Genomic DNA, 20,681 nt, shown 5'->3' with positions numbered 1-20,681 from the left:
TAAAAACAGATTCTCTTTAAAAAGAATACTAATCGAATCTGGTAAACAGGAAAAAATCTTTAATAAAGGTATTTTATAATAAAATGCAATAATGTGAATTTTAGAGAACACAAAGAAAAATAAATATTACTATTGGATTTAAAAATTAATATTCAAAATAAAGGCAATATTAAATAATTAATGAATGTCCATGGAGTTCTATCACTCACCTTATAGATTCACAGTTTAATAAAAATCAAAATATTAAGAATGGAGTGATAAATGATAATACGTTCTGATAATATGTTCCTGGAACCCACTAAGAGTCGGTCTGATCTTGAGATACTTGGGATTCTTTGAAGGAGAAGATTTACAAAGAATTTGAAACAAGGAAGACAGCTGCTCTAATAATCTCTTATTAAAGACAAAAGGAAAAAGCAAACAGAATAAATGATGAAACATATCATCTTACAAAGAAAGGTGAGATTTCAGGAACAAAGAAGAGGAAATGTAACAACCTGGTCCTAGGATGAAGAAAAGATGGGTGAATTCTAAGAATCTCAGCTGCACAGAGAAGTCAAACTTCTATGGTGAGGGTCAGAGGACAAACTGTAATTATGTTTTGTAGTTTTGGGGGAAAGACTCATGAGATGTCCTGTAGGATTAGCAGGTAGAACTAAAAATTCCTTCACAATTATTCCTCATATGGAGGGAGGGGTTTCCTCAAGTCACTACAAACATCTGGCACAGAAATGGATCGAAGACATACATGCCTCATCCACCATGAATCCAAAAGTGAAAACTGGAAAAATTCCTAATCGACGAATCCCAGCTAAATCCTGAATTTCAGTGAAAATGCTTACCTAATGGAGTCTTTATGATTACCTGAAGTTTTCACCTGTGTCATAAACAATAAGAAGATAGTGGGGGAAAGAGAAAAGGGAACCAGATTTCTAACATGAGATCCCCATGGACATGCAGAGTGAGGAGCTGGGGGTGACGGGGATGTGAGCTATACAGCACTTGGTACAGAAAAGGTACTTAATTAAAGTAAAAGGTAAATCTCTGGTGGCTCAGTGGTAAAGAATCTGCCTGCCAACGCAGGAGATGCGGGTTCATTTCCTGGATCAGAAAGATCCCTTGGAGAAGGAAATGGCAACCCACTCCAGTACTCTTGCCTTGGAAATCCCATGGACAGAGGAGCCTGGCGGGCTATATATTATATAGTCCATGGGGTTGCAAAAGATTCGGACATGACCTAACAACTAAAACCACGACAACAGATTTTCTAAACAGGATTTTAAAAAGGCAACCCCTCAAATTCTACTATCGTTCCTGTTTCATTTCCTTAATGTAAATTTTGACAAAGAAAGCTGGACACATTTGGGATTTTCACAAAGGTAACCATACAAAGCCGACAAAAAGGACAAAGCACCGCGTCCAGGAAGGCTCAAGGCTGGAGCAGCCGGGGAGAGGAGAGCGTCAGGTTGCTGGGACCCCGCCTGGCCAGCGCATCAGGGACATTCCTGCCCTGGCCCACGCACCACGACACGGCCCTCACCTCGCTCACATGTTTTCCATGACCACGCATGCAGAATTCCCACAGGTTCTGAGGCCTGAGTGTCTTGGCCCAGCGCCTCGTTTAGAAAACAAAAGGGAAAAAGTCAGCCAGGTCCACTGGGATCCCATGGGTGCAGGGGCTCCTCGCTGAGTGTTAAAGGCTCAGACCTGGGTCACTGGCTTCCTTACCAACTTGGGTGACTTGCCAGTGTTTTAAAAACTTTCTGAAGCCTCATTTCTCAGCTTTAAAATGAGGATAATACTATTGACCTCTCACAGGATATTAAGGATTAAACAATTTATGTGAAGCATTTGCCCAGGACCTGGTGTATGGTAAACACTTTACACAGTTGACAGATACTAGCACTGGTGGAACTGGGTCCCACCTAACCTGAAAGTGTCTCCAAAGCAGGAACACACTGTGTTCCCTGTTATTCCCAGAGCACACGTCTAGCAGGACCGGGAAAAGCAAATGAAGGGGCTTCGTGTTTGAGTGATGTCATAAAAGACACAAAATATTAAATCCAGATTTAAATATGTTAACTTTTAAAAGTAGCAAGGCATTTTTAAAGAGAGAAAGATTCAGTGTATGTTACCTATCCTTTCATTTTTTTTAAGATACTCTTTGTAGGACTGTGCTATCTCTGCTATTACAGTTACATTTAGAGAGCATCTCTTTTTTTTTTGGTCCTTACTTATGGTCCCTCACTCCCTCAACACACACATGTATACATGTCACATATTTACACCACACAATAAATATATACACTCACATGCTCATACATATGGAAACACATATACATACATACAAATATATGTTGTTTTACCGTTTATGTCACTCATTCGTGTCTGACTCTTTGTGACCTCCGCCCATGGACTGTAGCCCTCCAGGCTCTTCTGCCCATGAAATTCTCCAGAGAAGAATACTGGAGTGAGCTGCCATTTCCTCCTCCAGGGGATCTTTCCAATCCAGGGATCGAACCCACATCTCCTGTGTCTCCCACATTGTAGGCGATTCTTTCCCCACTGAGCCATCGGGAAAGCCACACATGCATATGCACACGCACGCGTGCGCCCACACACACACACACACACACACACACACAAAAACAGAGTCAGAAAACAAGAAAAAACCCCAACTCAGAACAACTAATAAAACAGCCAGAACAGAGGATATAAAAAAGGTATGAAATCCAGAGTAGTTACTTGTTTCTCAGATAAGAACAAAGCCAAACCAGGTAACACAGAAGCCTGCCACTCAAGGCAGCACAGAGACCATCATTTTCAAATTCCAGTGACACAGTGCGGGCACATCAGCACAGCTTGGTTAAGTCTAAGCTTAAAGGAGAGTGAGCTCTACATCAGGAAAAGGGGTTAATCATTTCTGGCCTTTGGGTCTTAGGTGGTTCTCTTATTAAAAGGAAGCTCAAGAATGTGTACTTAAATTGAAAGCAAGCAGAAGGTTCTTTCCAGTAAATGGGAATAAATCACCTAGAACGTATTTCATTCTAGTTCGTTTTCGGTGCACAAGTCTTAGCAAGAGCTGGCTTTTAGACACCAGGAGCGGCAAAGCAGCACTAACAAGGAATTTGGAGTAAGGAAACGGTTTCATGCAAAATATATTTTTCCTTATATTTCACATTTTTGTAATTTATAATTGGCTCAACATTTTTATGGACAAGCTTTTTCCATGGCTCTTACCCACAGCTGCTAGAGATTTGTGTTTTTTTAAGAGAACAGCACGTCAGCTTTATTACAATAGGAAAGTGGCTTCACAGAGAAACCGCAGGTGCGGGTCAGCCCTTCATCACTCGGAGACACTTCTTATCTAATATTTTCCAGCAGGAATAATTTACGATAACTCGCTAACTTACTTAGTTGCGTGGTTCTGCTTAAAGTAAATTTTATTTTTTTATTATAAAAGATGACACAAGTTGCAATAAACATTCCTGTACATTCCTGTTACTCTCTGTCACTGATGACTTCATTAGGGCAAATTGCAAGAAGCTTGATGGATCCTGTCCAAATGCTTCTCAGATGGGTTAATAACAACATACATCTCCACTGGCAGCAAGCATAACTGCCTGTTTTACCATTCTCTCATCAAAGGACTTCTAATCATTTAAAAATCTTTAGTGATCTTACAAGTGAAAAATTGTATAGCATTTCATTTTAACTGTTAAGTTGAACCTGTTTTTCACATTTTTAACTCATTTGCATTTATTTCTTCTGTGAATTGTTGGTTAATACTTGTTGATCACTTTTTTTGGGGTCTACATAAATAGCATACACATACATGTATCTTTTAAGGTCATAACCCTTGGCCCTATTTATTGCAAAGACGTTAAGATTTTCAGTTTTCCTTTTCAGAGAAATTTTAAAGGTTTATTTATTTGAATCTGTGAATTTCTTTACTTTGTAATTTCTTCCACTATTTTTAGGACTTTCCTACCCTTAAGTCTGATAAACACCCAAATTTTCTTAAATTAAAAAAATAGGTTACATAGCTTTACACTTAATTTTTTAAATCTATCTGGAATTACTCAGGCATGATTATGAGATCAAGTTTGTGAGAGGAGGCTGTAACTTTATAGTTTTCTAAATAATTAGCCAATGTTCCCAGAAATCCTTACTGAACAACCCTTTTCCAACTTTATGTTGATACACACATTGTACTGAAACACCAGATAGTGGGTTATGATGTTTTGACCAAAAGGAAAAAAAAGGTGATTCTTGGTCTGAGTTTAGATCAGTCCCTTATTATTAATTTCAATATCAAAACAACAGAAGCAGTGGGGGTGGTGGTAGTGGGTGTTTGTTGAGAACTTACAGATGACAGACACCATCTGAAGCACTTACATGGATCGGTTCATTTAATTCTCACAACAACAAATGGGGCAGGCATAACAATCTAACAGGTTTAAGTCACTCTTCTCTTGGTGCCATAAAAAGAAAACAATCCTTGGTTCAAATATAAAACAATGAAAGTCCAGAAGAAAGCTTGAAATGTTATTCTACACACACAGACGTTTAAGAGAAAAACTGGTAAGCCTTCAGTGACTTTTATTACTAAACTTTTTATTTTGTACCTGAGTATGCCTATTAACAATGTTGTGATAGTTTCAGATGGGCAGCAGAGGGACTCAACCATACATATACATGTATCCATTCTCCCCCAAACTCCCCTCCCATCCAGACTGCCACATAACATTGAGCAGAGTTACCTATGATGTACAGTAGGACCATCAGTGGTTTTATGAAATAACTTACTAGGAAAAGTTTATCAAAGATAAGCAGCAGTTTAATTTAGGGAGTAAAAATCATAAGCTCTTTTTCTGTTAGAAGATATTTTCAAATATAATTAAATATATATATATATATATTTGATATTCCTCTGTATTTAAGATGATGTGTAAAATAGAAAAATATATGCAACAGTATCATTGCCCTCAAAGTACTCCTGATTTACTAGGGCAATAGAGATTATTCCAAATACTTGCAGTTTAAATGTTTTCACAACATAGGCTCAGGACAGAAACTAAAATTTTTTAGCATGTACTTCTAATCTGATTTGACTTGACATTTCTCTTAAGAAGAAAAAAAAATTAAACTCAGGCAGTTGTTATTTGGTTATTTTCAGAACTACTTCACTATATTTGATATAATAGTATTTATATAACATCACTGATATAACACCATGGATAGAGCACCATTCATCAAAAAGGGTATTAAATTTAATGCTTACATATGTAAATTAAGAATCATTTGGTATTAAAATTAACTTCAAATAATTATAGATAAGTATTATATCTATCCATCCTATAATTTCAGGCTGCCCTGTGGCTCAGCTGGTAAAGAATCCGCCCACAATGCAGGAGACCTGGGTTCGATTCCTGGTTTGGGAAGATCCCCTGGAGAAGAGAAAGGCTACCCACTCCAGTATTCTGGCCTGGAGAATTCCATGGAGTGTATAGTGCATGGGGTCGCAAAGAGCTGGACACGACTGAGCAACTTTCACATCCTATAATTTCAAATGTTAGTGATATTTTTAATAGTAAAAAAACAACTTGAAGCATTCAAAATATATAGAAGTATGGGAATGATTAACTATGAAACACCTTTTCAAAGAAAGGGGGCTTAAGACACTGCTATATTTAAAATACATAACCAACAAGGACCTATCATATAGCACAGGAAATGCTGCTCAATATTCTATAATAACCTAAGCGGGAAAAGAACTTGAAAAGGGATACATGTATATATATAACTGGATCACTTTGCTAGACACCTAAAACTAATACAACACTGCTAATCAACTATACTTCAATGTAAAATAAAAATTTAAAAAGAACTATACAACACCATTAAGAAATGCATTTGCTATAGCAATAAATGGAAAAAACTGGACATATATAATAGTCATAATTATACTGAGTTTTACTAATATAAAAAGTGGTATGAACACAGAAAAAAGTATAAAAGCAGACAATATACTAGGGGGAGAGGGCTATGGGCAACTATTTTCTCCTATTTTTAAAAGACTTTCCATAATGTTACATAATTTTACAATTTAAAAAATACACAAAAACACCAAACAAATGAAATCCAGTATTGGTGGATGTATCTGTGAGGTTACATCAATATATAACAGGAAATACATTTTGCCTGTGTCTCAGAGGCAGGTTCCAGTTTCCTGTATTTTGAAATGATTATGAAAATAGATCAAAGTTTTATATTCTTAAAGGCTAGGAATAGCCAATAGATTAAAACACTTAAATACTTAAAAAGCAATGAAAGCAAAAACAATGGCAAAAATTTTTTAGTGAGAATATAGTAAAAAACGAAAGATCAAAGATCAAGGAAGGTAAAGAGAGAACCAGCGGACTCACCTAAGAAGTGAAGAGGGTAAAAGAAAAGCAGCCTGGGTGTCGGAAACAGAACTAAACTAATAAAGCTGAATGTGATTTTTTAAAATCACAAATTGTTATCAGTTTCTTTGGCTCCCATAAATAAGTAGTTTCAGTGAAGATTTTTACAATGTAAATATTTATCATTTTAATGATCTTACTTTCATAAAATTTTGACATTTATGACATTTTGTTAAAAAAAAAAATACATGATCATTTTATGGGCAGTATCTGCAGTAACAAAAAAGGCCTTACCCTCCAACAGAGTCGTGGTAACTCACCACCAACACTAACAGCCTTAAAAATCACATGTGTGAACGAGAGTGTGACCTGCCTCTCTGTTAACCGTAAGAGAATACATACTAGTATGTGTCCACTTGGACTTTTCAAATGGTACAGGTTCCATCTTTGGTGATATTTCTGTAACCAGCCTGGTAATAACATTAGAAACTATGCATCCTCAGTGTTTCTAAGAATATAAGCTTTTAATATATTAAATGTTACAGATGCCTGCAGATTGGGAAAGAAGAGTTTCAGTGAAACCTGCTTGAATTAATAACAGAGCAATATCAGTCATAAGCATCTCAAAAATTAAGAGATTTATAGAAGTTCCTAATTTTTTGAAGAAACACATTTATTTTATGCAAACACAGTGAAGAAAAGGGCTTAGTTTCTTAAAATAAAAATAAGCATTTTAATTCTTTCTTCTCACCTTTAACATACTAAAATGTGCTACTTTTCAAAATTGGGAGAACAGCCAAAAACACTGTATGAAAGTTATTTGGTTAAAACAATGAATTAATTTGACCAAGCAAATATTTAATGAGTTCAGTAGGTACCTTAATTACAAGGAAAAGAAAATACTACGATGAATGAACTTTTTAAGACTATTAAAAAATTCATGTACACATTAATAAAAACTAAGTGGCTGGAAGTGATTATATAATGATAGGCTTCTGACAACAAAATGTTGAAAATTTCCATTAAAATAAACATTTTGAATATAATGCCAATCTTGTTATGATGATGTAAATCACAACAGACATGTAAAAACTATGTAGTAACATGATCCTACAACAAAGTTATTGTTGAAGTGATGCTCCCAGAGTATGCCAGCCGTAAAATTATCCCAAAGACAAAGAGGGATAATTAAGAATACCGTAAAACAACAAACAAGTAAAAATCTTGGGACGAAGTTTAAACTGAAAAGCAATGCCAGCAGAAAACTGTAAAAGTCACAGAGATCTGGAGATAGACTGAATTAGTCACCTTCTATATCCACCTTATAAAACAGGATCACGGAGGGGGAAAAAAAAGAAAACTGAACGTCATCATGGATTATATTAACTGGCCATACAATGCTAATTTTGTATAAAAAGGAAGAAAAGGCTTTTGAACAGGGAAAATTCACTTCTGGAATGTTACAAGTACAAAGTTGCTCTGAGTATAAAAGAAATGTTCAAATGCCATAAATACCCTTGAATTTTTCAGCTCATCTCCAGCTAAAAGTAAAAACAGAAACTCAAAGTATCTAATGAAATCATGGAAGCTAATATAAAATATCAACCTGCAATTTCCAAGAAAAAAAAAATCACCTAGGTCTTAAAAAGTTTTCCTGATACCATCAACAATTTTTTTTAAGTATAGCACAGCATTACCATTTAAGAAAAAGAAAAACCATATGAGAATTTAATCTTCTTCCAGCCAGCTAATAAAGAAATGAGTCTTACTTACTCTTTCAAAATTATAAGAAAATACAGTATGCACACATAAAAATGAATATAAAAATATAATTCTGAAAAGGGGAAAATTGGATTTGAAATTTTAATGTTATTTTTTTAAGTTGAGTCTATGCAACCTAAAATTCTCCAAGCAGGAATGGTTTCTGTCAGAGAGAATATTTCCAAGTAGTATTCCAGACATGTTGAGATTATGCAGAGTTCTTTCTTACTCAAGAAAGAACCTGTACCACGTTTGAAAGAATACTTCTAAATGTTCTCTTTGTATAAATTTTATTTTTTGGAAAAATATTAAAGCAGTATATTTTGACACAGCTGTACTTACCTACATAACATTCTTTAATAAAATGACTGAATATTGGAACAAATGGAATCTTATGCTAGATTTATAAAATAGGCAATGTAACTAGAGATTCACTGGTGCTTAAACATGAGACAAATAAGAAACAGGATTAGGAAGAAATACAGGATTAGAGATGGGTAAATAAGTTTTAAAAGAAATAACAAATGAATGGATTTGTTTTTATTGAATTTTATGGTAAACACTTTCGTTAAATAGAAAGAACAGTCTTAACTTACAGAAGTCCCAAAACTGATCTTGTTTTAAAAGAATGCATGAAGTGCTCCAGCAGGAGCAGAAATGGAGAAAAACTGATGATTTTTCAGGAGATCATTTGCAAGAAATTGTGTTGGAAGACAGATGCGTGATAAGCAGTGCTTTGTGAATTGTTTATAACACAATTTCTATAATGAATTAAACAGAGCGAAAACATTCTGTAATTCTTACCAGTTAAAGAAAAGGCCAGTTATTCTTCATAAGAACTATTTTGTATTGTAGTAGGAAAAAGGAGACAGAATCTTTAAAGCTTGCATTTCTACCACTGAGAAGCAATCACCCTTTGGAAGTCAGCATATGCACATGTACACACACACACCAAAGACACACTAACTCTAACACCAACCATCAAAACTAAAGGAAATTGTTTAGAGTTTATAGGAGGAAGTGAATTATTAATAATTCACGTATGTGTACATGTGTGTATACTTTAAGTATTTATATACACACACACACTTTCAAAGGTGTAATTTTCTACAATTCATGTTTATAGCATACTATCAATTTAACCTCAGTTTATTAATTTTATGCAAACAATGCACAACTTACACTGCCTAGTTAGCTTTTTCCTTCCCTCCATTAATAACAAAACATCTTTTATCGATAAATACAGTGACCTTTAAGAAATCCAGTATTACACATCAATAAGAATCCTACGACCCAGTGTACGTTCATATCAGTGATGGCTCACTAAATACGGTTTCAAGATATAATTCTCATACAAAGAGACATTCAATGCTTGGAGCATTACAGTGCTACTGCTTTCAAGAGTCAACTTAGCTCAATTTGACATGGAATGTATTTTTCAAAAATGTAACCAGTCATCAGGGAAAGGGTTACTTATACTGTTTTGTGCTTGACTTTATGCACATCAGAGAAAGTGAAAAATAATCGAATGTATTCACTAAATGATTATCGGCCTCACTTGGATCAGTAGCGACCCTGGGCATTTCCACTTGGGGTCCATGAATATTCTGTCTGCAGCGTAATCACTCTCGCTTTCCTTCTGCATCTGTGGACTCAGGAAATAACAGTGTGGAGGCAGATAAGGAGTGAGGGGAAGAAATTCTTCTAAGTAGTCCTTGGAAATGACCTCATGAGAAGGCAGAATTTCTAGGAACTCCCTTGGCCGTGTTCCAGAGGGGTCCTAGAGCTGGAGAAGGTGTCCTGTGCAAAGGCTGCTCTTTAGAACCAGGCATGTCTGAGAAAGCAGCGGTAGTGGCTGAGCTCTGGAGCCACCAGAGTACTATATGACTTGTAGTAATCGCCTGAAATGTCACAGACCCACTCCCTGTTGTTGACTTGGATGGTTTAAATTAATTCTTTTAGTGAGAGAAACATCTGATGTGCAAGACATATCAACTCTCCGAAGGGTAAATTTTTCCTCACCACAGTAATTACCATAGATATATTTAACATAGAGTAAGAGAATGGAGAATGTGATGCCTAATCTTACGTGTCAACTTGGCTGGGTCACGGTGCCCAGATGGTCAGACATTATTCTGGATGCCTCTGGTAAAGGTGTTTCTTGGATAAAGGCTAACATTCAGATCAGTAGACTTGGAATAAAGCAGGTTACTTTTTCTTTCTTTTCTTCTGTTTTATTTTTTTATTGGAGTATAATTGCTTTACAGTGTTGTGTTAGTTTCTGCTATATAACAGTGTAAATCAGCTATAAGTTTACATATATATCCCCTCCCACCATTCCCCATCTCAACCATCTAGGTCTTCACAGAGACCAAGCTGAGCTCCCTGTACTGGATACAGCAGCTTCCCACTAGCTATATTTCACATGTGGCAGTATATATATGTCAGTGCTACTCTCTCAATCCATCTCACCCTCTCAAAGCAGATTACTTTCTATAATGTGGGTGGGCCTCATCCAATCAGTCGAAGATCTTAATGGAAAAGAGACTAACCTCTCCCTGAGCAAGAAGGATTTCCAGCAGCAGACAGCCTTTGGCTCAAACTGCAGCTCTTCCCTGGTCTCCAGTCTGCTACCTAGCCTGTAGATTTTGACTTATTAAGCCTCCACAGTCACATGATCCAATTCCTTAAAATCTCTGAGTGTGCGTATAGGTATGAGTGAGTAATAGTCACTCAGTCGTGTCCAACTCTTTGCGATGTCATGGACTGTAGCCCACCAGGCTCTTCTGTCCATGGGATTCTCTCTAGGCAGGAATACTGGAGTGGGTTGCCATTCCCTTCTCCAGGGGATCTTGCCAACTCAGGGATCAAACCTGGGTCTCCTGCATTGCAGGCAGATTCTGTACTGACTGAGCCACCAGGGCCACCTCTACTAATGACATTTTGGATCCAGCTACAGTCACTTTTTGTTTGGATGACACACAGCTGCCCTCCTCTGCCCTGGCTCTCTTACAGCCCTTTCTCAGCAAATCAGCTAGAGTGACCCTGAAGCTCACAGCCAGGCAGGTCACTCTGCTCCAAACCCCTGCCTGACTTCCCATCCCACACAAGTAAGAGCCAAAGGGGTTGGCTCAGTGTCCCTCACACCAGCATCCTGTTATCCCACCAGCCTCAGAGCCTGTCGCTCTTTCCTTTGTTCATTCTGCTCCGGTCACACTGGTCTCCCTGCTCCGCAGATGCCCCAGGGCCTGTCTCAGGGCCTTTGCACATGATTGCCCCACTATTCCTTTCCACAAGGCCCCCTCAGGGGTTTTCTCCACCATGGCCTCAAGGAGGCCTTCAGTGACCACCCTGGGGAAAACTGAAGCTGTGTGTCCTTACCTCTCCCAGTGGCTATTCCAGCTTCACTTTTCTTCGTGGCATGTCTCACCACTGACTGTATTATGTAATTTATTTAGTGCAATTTATTTAGTTATGTCTTCACCCCATTCCCTTACTCTATGAAAGGGGGTCTGCTTTTGATCTCTGGAAATGCTGAGTGTCCAGAACATAACAGGTGCTCAATAAATATCAGGAAACCAATCCAGAAATACCATTACAAGAAAGTTATATTCTTCAAATATCATAAGAATCTGCTAATCAGAGCTAAAGTGGGGTCTTTTGAAGGAGGACATGACACCAAGGAGGAAGAGGGGAAATGGTTCCTGCTTTTGCCTGCAAGAACTTACAATGCCATTTCACTTTTCAAACAATTTACTAAATAGAGTTGTGTGAAACTGCTGACATCCTGATGACTTTTGACCTACAAAAAAAAAACCCACAACAATTTCGCATGTTTCAACCTAATATACACATTACTTTTAAAAGATATAAGTTAAAAATTTTGGTGTGGGGAATACAAAACTCTGAAAACAGAGGAAAGAATTCATAGATTTGACTATGTAAAAATTAAAATGTCTATATGATATTAAACTTGACATTTAAAAAAAAGGTAAAATGCAACCAAAGGACCAGAAGAAAATGCACACAGCAGAGACAGAACTAATGTGCATGACAAGGAAAGGGCTCATAACATTAACAGGAAACTGACAAAGAACCCTATAGAGGGGGAAAAAAAAAAAAAGGTAGCGACATGATTATTCAACAGGAGAAAAGAAGAAAAGCTAATAAAACATCACACTATTGCATTAAGTCACTATATTTAAAGTGAAAGTGAAAACTTAATTACTCAGTCATATCCAACTCTTTGTGACCCCATGGACTATATATATGGCCCACTAGGCTCCTCTGTCCATGGGATTCTCCAGGCAAGAATACTGGAGTGGGTAGGCATTCTCTTCTCCAGAGGATCTTCCTGACCCAGGGATCGAACCTGGGTCTCCTACACTGCAGGCAGATTCTTTATAATTAAAGGTGTTTACCAAATAATATTTATACCAAAAAATAGCTTTGCCATAAATGTTAGCCTGCTGCTTATGAGACTGCTTTTAAAAATGTATAAAAATCTGTAGTATTTTGAGGGTTAGGTTTTTGGTGGGAGCCAAAACAGCATGCCACCAAACAGTCCATTTGCTTAGTCTGTTTGTAACAAAGTAACTCTTTAATACTACTAAAACTAACCAGAGAAGTACCATCAAACTTGTGTATCCCGCAAAAAGACACAATTTCCACTCAGTAGTCATTCATTGAAGGGCTTCCTTAAAAGAAAAACCTTCTATCAGAAACACTAATAATTTCTGTATCCTACTATGTCATAGCCTTTATTTAAACACAACATTGTCTTACTGTACACTTCTCAGATACCTGACCCCACCTGCAGCTACATGAACCTCTAGGTGCCTCGAATCTGTGGCTCTCTTGCTGCTATTATATCAGAACAAGCATTTAGACCAGAAAGAAGAAAGATGTCATGACGCACATCTATGAAAACATGTCGACCTTGCTCTCCTGTTGGCCGGTCAGGTATGGAAAGGAAAGCTCGTCTCCATGACCAGGAGTTGAACGGAGTTGAGAGTTAGGCTCTGTAATCAGCGCTTGCAAAATCCAAAAGCCAACAGAAGCTAGACAGGCAGAAAAATCTTAAATTGCATTCTGTCAACACTAACACGATTTGTACAGTATTCACTCCTCGAAGAACTAGGTGGTCCCATTTTCCCTTAACTGCTCTTTGGTTACTTTTATTTCCCCACGTTTGAGAACTGGGACATAAAGAAAGACTTCACTGTTATATAGCACAAGCATCAACACGACTGTTAGAAGAGTGTCGCGGGATCCCGTCTCCGGGCTGGCTCAGCCACAGCACAGCGATGCTGGGCTGAACTGGAGAGCTTGTGTTCATTTAAGGGGCCACTTGTAACTCAGCCTCGGCTAATTCCTAACACTGGAAAATGAAGGCCTACTTTGGTCAAATCTGTTTTGTCAAAGGAGCCAGGAAACATGAAATTTCTCATGTTTGTGGGTCTAATAAAAATGCATCTGTTGCCTAAACACAGCCTGACAACTGTCTGTGAACCCCTTGATACAAGTTACTAAATGACTCATGATATTCCCCTTTCACCTGGATTGTGCCCTATTTTTATCCATAATTGGGGGTGGGGGGGCGGGTTGCAAAGCGGGCCTTCCCAGGTGGTGCTAGTGGTAAGGAACCTACCTGCCAATGCAAAAGACATGAGAGACATGGGTTTGATCCCCGGGTTGAGAAGATCCCCTGGAGAGGGGCATGGCACCCACTCCAGTATTCTTGTCTGGAGAATCCCATGGATAGAGGAGCCTGGCGGGCTACAGTCCATAGGGTCACAAAGAGTCGGACACAAGTGAAGCAAGTGGAACAACCACAGAGTGGTCTCTTGGAAGGACTAAGCCCTCTGCACTTTCTAAAAAATGTTTTCCTGGGACCTGTGGTATCTGCAGACTTCACTTGATCTAAGTGATGAAGATGCTGTGGTCTTAATTTCACCCAATCTCATCTGCTTTGGAATTTTGATCAGGGAACTACTTTCTATCTCAGAATTTAACCATCAATCCTTTTATCTCTGCCTATAGATATGAACCAATTATCCTCTCCCACTAAAATACTCCTATCCTCAGCTACACAAACCACCTTGACCTCAGCTGACCTCTCCCTTCACTGTCCACCCTCACTTGCAAGGCTCTGGCTTCCAGTAAAGTCATTTCTCAGGCGTCAGCAGTGATTCCGAGTTGCCAGATGCAGTGGCATTTTATCAGAACTCATGCCCTTTGAGCTCTTGAAAGCAACCGATTGTGCTGATCACCTTTGCTTTTGAGTTTCAAGTCATATCTACTAAATATTAACTTTATAAAACCCTACATTCTATCAGAGAGATGTAGAATAAAACCTGTATTTCATTCTTGGGATAAAATTTTATACAAAGAATTATGTGAGTCCAAAAACCAGGCAAAATGCTAAGAAAATGTGTAAGTTACTTGGCCTGCCATTGAAGACCTCACATCATCGAGCACTATGGTAAGTTTTCAGTGCTGCTGTCTACCTGTCACCTGTGCTCTGCAACAGTCACCTCTGTCCACACTGCTGCTCCTGCCCTCATCCTCTGGCACTAACTGTGACTCCGCCTAAACCACGGAGCCTGTTCCAGTGTCAGCTCTCACGGGACTGAGTCCCTCACTGCCCCAGACTCAGATGATCATCACGTCCTCTGAATTACCGTATTTTATGTGACGTGAAAGTGTTAGTCACTCAGTCGTGTCCGACTCTTTGTGACCCCACAGACTTGTAGCCCACTAGGCTCCTCTGTCTACAAGATTCTCCAGGCAAGAATACTGGAAAGGTTTGTCAGTCCCTTCTCCAGGGGATCTTCCCCACCTAGGGATGGAACGCAGGTCACCTGCATGGCAGGCAGATTCTTTACCATCTGAGCCACCAGGGAAGCCGACATTCATCCAATAATGCTTTATGCCATAGTTGTTCAGTTCAGTTAGTTCAGTCAGTTCAGTCACTCAGTCATGTTTGACTCTTTGTGACCCCATGGACTGCAGCACACCAGGCTTCCCTGTCCATGACCAACTCCCGTAGCTGACTCAAACTCATGTGCATCAAGTCAGTGATGCCATCCAACCATCTCATTTACTGAGCACGGCCCCGCCCATCAGAACAAGACCCAGTTTTCCCCTCAGTCAGTCTCTCCCATCAGGAAGCTTCCATAAGCTTCTTATCCTTCTCCATCAAAGGGCAGACAGGATGAAAACCACAATCACAGAAAATTAATCAAACTGATCACATGGACCACACCCTTGTCTAACTCAATGAAACTATGAGCCATGCAGTGTAGGGCCACCCAAGATGGATGGGTCATGGTGGAGAGTTCTGACAAAATGTGGTCCACTGGAGAAGCCAATGGCAAACCACCTCAGTATTCTTGCCTTGAGAACCCCTTGCACAGTATGCCACAGTTCTTCACTGGATAGATATACACAGACCAAGGATAGGTGCCCCTCTTTCTAGTTTGGAGACAGGCAGAAGTTTGCAGTCACGGCTTCTCCCTGTCCCCCAACTTCCAGGGCAGTCCACCCCCAACCCCCGACAGACTCTGGCATGGCCACAAGACTTATTCTGGCCAATGGGCCATCAGTGGATGTGATATAAGCAGAGGCTTCATCACACTTACATACCAGAGATGGTTCTCTCTGTGGCTCTGCAGAGCCCTGAGACCTCTACATGGTCAGCTTACTGGAGGGTGAAAAACTATGTGGGATAGTAACAAGTTTGCCCAACTGAACACTCCTGACCCCCAGACCAGACAGACCCCAGCCAAACAACCAGCCTGCAGCCATCTGCCAGGCTGACACAGACCAGAACTGCCCAGCTGACCACAGAATCAGGAGACTAATCAATGCTTCTGGTTTGAAGCCATTAAGGCTTCTACGATTATGAGAGAGAATCGATTATTATACAGAGTATCTGGCACATTGTATTGTTCTGAATGGAGTGAAGAATTGAGGAAATTTTAACCTCTCTCTGATCATTCAGTTCTCTCTCTGTAAATTATAATTTTCCCAGCATATAAATTAAAATACCCTATGTTCTGCAATTTTTGTTTGTTTTGTAGAAAGAAAAGCTAGAGGGCAGCATACTGTAAAAGACACAATAGGTATTATACCTACATAGCTGTGGATTTGAAACCAGGATGCAACATTTATTGTCTCTGGTAAATCCTGTAAGATTTCTGTGTCTCAGTTTCCTTTTTTTCTTTTTTAAAGTGGATAAAATACCACCAATCTCACCATATAAGAGATAAGAGTAAAAAAAAAAATTTAAAAAGGGAAGTAAGATATATGTTAAATAACAAATACAGTATCTGGCACCGTTCTTCAATAACCAAGAGATATTATCATCATGTACATAAATATTGCTAAATATTAATCTGAAAATAAGGAGGTTGAAAGAGTTCTCTCTCAAACTGAGTTTCCATAACCACTACCCATCACTACTGCAGGTGAAGAATTTGTCAGTGTTTCGACACACAGCAGAGTGAGGAAACGTCTGAATTGAGATGAAGATAACTCTGAAGGCTTTAACAATCTCTGGATATCCTGACTTTTGTTTACAACATCCCTTGGCATCTCCAAGTTGGAAAATTTTCCATCCAAAACAGAGGAGCAAGTTAATCATAAACTTTAATCGTACAGGGAGCTGATCAATGGGTATTTTGAGGGGGGTTATGGGAATAATAAATCATTAGAAAATGGAACCAAAGTTATTTAGGAAGATGCAAGTTATTTAGAAGTTTTGAATAATTTACAGCTAGCTAGATAATTTAGAGAAATCCAGATACAACTAATTCAGTAAACTTACTTAGCACAAATAGATGATTTGTCATCCTCTATCAAAAAATTACCATGGTTTTCAAAAATAGAGCATCTGGGAAGTTTCCTGAATAATAAACCAAAGCACATTTTTAATTCCTTTGTGTCCAACCAACTGAGCCAGTTTAAAATAAAGGTTCATGCTACCCCCCACTGATAACAGAGCATGCTAATGTAAATATGCTAATTTAAGACAAAAACAGTATAATGGCTTTGAAGAAAGCAACAGAAAGAAAGAACTCCTCTTCCATGACTAATTGCTCACCTAGATAGGTTCCACTGCTGATACCACCATATTCAGCATCTTCTGGATGGAGTGTAAGAGCAGACAGAACGAAAGCCAAGAAACAAAGCAGAACAGTTAGAAGCCCAGCCACAGATGCAAAAAAATAAATCACTTCAAACAATCATAAAGCACAGCAAAGAACAGCCCTCACAATGCTACTCTTAAACATAAAACATTCTGTTTTATATTTAAGTTTACAGTAACATTTTGAAACATCATGCAATTCTTTTTTCACGTTGCTTCGGAAGTGCCTTAACTGCAGTTCCAAGAACATTTTAACAGACTTGTCTGATACATTTATAGTTTGTCAATCAAGAAAATTATACCATTTGATTCCCAAAGTTAATTTATTTTTGTAAATCAGGCTCTTTGAGAATATGTAAAATATAGCACTTATTCTGGCTCACTGGAGTAGACAGAAAGGTTAAAATGAAGACACAGCCCTTATTTTGGTTTAAAAAAAAAATAAACAGATGAAAACATTTTAAAATAAACAATATGCTATTAATTATTTCCAAGAATTAAACAAATACTGGGTTATGCATATCTTAAATTTTTAATTTAAGTAGTGGGGTCTAATTATTTTAGGCTTTTCATCTTTATACAAATATACTTCTAAAACTAATAGCACAGACTGTGCAGAAATCAAATAGTTAAGAAGACGCTACCCACATCCTTAGTTAATAATGAGTCTGTCAGTAGATATGAATAGCACTGCTTTCTTCATTTATCTTTGAGACTACTGCAGATAAAAGTAATGTACTACATTAAATACTGTGTATACTGCTGCTTTATGAAGCAAAAAAAAAAAGAAGTGTACATTTCTTTCTAAAACAAAGTCCAACCATGACTGCGGGTACTATAATGTCAAGATGAAAGATAGGATGTACAATGATCTTTTAAATATAAACTGCTTACTATGATCAATTTAATCCTCTACATATGTGCACTAAACAAAATTACTAGACTATGCAGGGAAACTTGTATACATGTACCTTTAATTTCCTCTGAGAAGCACAAAAAAAGAAAGAGGAAATGATTAAATGTGCAGAAAATACAATTAAAGTAGGAAGATGCTGCACCCAAGGGAGAAAAAGAAAAAAAAAAAAAAATCCACCTACCACTCTCAACTGTCTCCTCATCTTAGAAAAGCCAAAGGGAAAAAACAAATGTATTTTAAATATTTCAAAATAATTAGTCAATGAATAAATAGAATCTGAAAAACTAAATTTTAGACTATACTGTAGTTATGGTCTAAAAATAATGTATACACTTAAGCAGTAAAAACACAAAAGTCTTCATATAGTTTATTATGGGTACACAAGGGGAAATAACCAGAAAAAAAAATCGGCATTTCTTAAAAATAATACCTTCTATAAGGGGATTATATTAATTTTCATGGCACAGTTCTGTTTCTAAACTATTTAGAACTGAGGATATTTCATGATGAAAATAGTAAAAAGAAGTAAACATTTTAGAAGCAACAAATTTTGCCCTTAAAGTGTCTATATATCCTGTAAATGTAACAATATCCTGACAACTGTCATCAACTTATTATACATATGAAATGAGTCAGACAGAACCCTTTATTTTTATGCTGTCTATGTTACATGATGAAAAGTATTTTAAGAAGTAATCTGAAATAATTCTTAAGTTACTAATAAGAAGGCATTATGAGTTAGGTTTGACCTAGGAGACTCCTCTTCAGTTAACGGAGGAGAGAGAAAACTGGATATTTAACAGAAGAACATTGTAACTACAAGTCAAGGCAGGAGATGTTTTGCTACCTGACCTTACTGAGTGAACAGGACCAATCAGAATAGCTCTCTGCTCACTTCTCTCTTCACAGGACAGCACAGAAGCCAAAGAAAACACTTAGGAGAAAGTGTGCACAACATCTTATTTTTACTTTTCAAATACCCATGGGCCTTCAAACTGCATTAGTTTTATTGGGACAGTCATTTGCCAAGATGACAAGCAAATTATTACTATTCAGGTTTATAGTATGAGTCACTCAAGTTGTGAGTTTATTTATCCTCATTTCTTAGGAGCTCTGAAATGCCACGTGCATCTAAAACAAATGATTAGAAAACAAACAATGAAGGGATGTGACACAGGAGAGCCAAGCCCAACATCTAAGTAGACATAAAAACAGGTCATGTTAAAGATTGATCAACCTGTGATCTCAGACATTTCTGCTGTAAAGCGTAACAGACTGTTAAACAGAGTGTGCTTTTGTGATAATACACAATAAGATAGACTGAATATTGCACTCTTGATTAAAGACTCCACATCACATAAATTAGATGATAAAAAGCCACGTCTCTCTCTCACACACACACAAATTAAAACACCAAAGTCCATCCACATAAAAATAAAATCTGTAACTTAAAATATATGCAGCATATGTACATTTCATATTCTAATAAGAGGTCCTAAATATGCTGCATAAATTCTCAAAAGAACATTTCCTCCATGCAGTTCTAAAGTAGGAAGAGATGGTATTTTTAGCATGACACAACATACACATAAATATCCAATAGCATGTATCATGCTTAACAGAACCCAGTAGAAAAAGCAAAGAGGAAAAATATATAAAAGGTGGATCTCAGAAGAGAGCTGGGGTAAGCTGCAGGACTCTTGCTTCAGTTAGGCACTGCGGAATGCACGTCAAACGCATAAAGTTACATAATTTTCCAACAACCCTATGAGGCTGGAAGTATTATCCCCATTTTACAGATGGGAAATCAGACGTAGAGAGGGATAAGGCACTCCTAAGTGGCACAGCTGGGATGTGGACCCACGCAGTCCAGTTCCAGAGTCTGAGTTTTGAATTACCATGCAATCACACCGAAAGTCACTTTTTAAAACCTGGAGCTTCGAATTAGGAAACATAAGTCAAGGGAAAGGTCCCTGGAAATAACAGATTTCTGTCGTTTCCTGACTACCTCTCTCCACCCTCCATGGCTACAGCCTCCTGCCCGCCCAGAATCCTCAGCCTCTTAGGTGTTTCCCTGCCAGGGGAGCCAGGGAAGGGCGGTCTCCTCTCCCAGCCGCAGCAAGAGTCCACTCTACATCACTGAGCACCAACATGCAGGATGCAACAATTATAAAAAGCCCAGAGGAGAGACAGACCAAGGTCACAATGAGAGAGAGCAACGTTGTCCTCAGAGGAAGGAAAAGCACTGCATCCCCGGCAGGATGGACTTGTTGCTGGAGGTTACCAGAGTGGGACCCACCAGATGCTCCCGACAAGTGGAGAAACTGTGTCTGTATTGGTGGGATATTCTCTGGGGCAGAGTTAGGCCTCCACTCTAGAAACTACTTTCTCAGACCACTCACCCCTCACTGCAATCTCCCCTAAAGGCTGCAGTGATCCATGACCA

The 20,681-nt window shown here is 38.2% G+C and overlaps 1 protein-coding gene across 4 annotated transcripts in view; it reads right to left on the bottom strand.

Annotated features, from left to right (window-relative positions):
• The window catches only part of MPP7 (membrane palmitoylated protein 7), a 215,453-nt gene that overhangs the window by 31,467 nt on the left and 163,305 nt on the right, over positions 1 to 20,681 (bottom strand). For 2 of the 4 annotated variants that reach the window (XM_043479644.1, XM_043479643.1), the window contains 3 exons: positions 18,417 to 18,437; positions 18,291 to 18,302; positions 17,275 to 17,316 (listed from right to left, as the gene is read on the bottom strand). The exons of 1 other annotated variant lie outside the window; for it this stretch is intronic. In XM_043479644.1, coding sequence (XP_043335579.1) covers positions 17,275 to 17,316; positions 18,291 to 18,302; positions 18,417 to 18,437 — 75 coding nt within the window. The remainder of the gene's footprint in view (positions 1 to 17,274; positions 17,317 to 18,290; positions 18,303 to 18,416; positions 18,438 to 20,681) is intronic. One more of the 4 variants, XM_043479645.1, reaches the window with a different exon arrangement.

The sequence above is a fragment of the Cervus canadensis genome, chromosome 10, assembly GCF_019320065.1.
Source record: "Cervus canadensis isolate Bull #8, Minnesota chromosome 10, ASM1932006v1, whole genome shotgun sequence".
Taxonomy (NCBI): Eukaryota; Metazoa; Chordata; class Mammalia; order Artiodactyla; family Cervidae; genus Cervus; species Cervus canadensis.
This window is presented reverse-complemented; position numbering and strand designations above follow the sequence as displayed.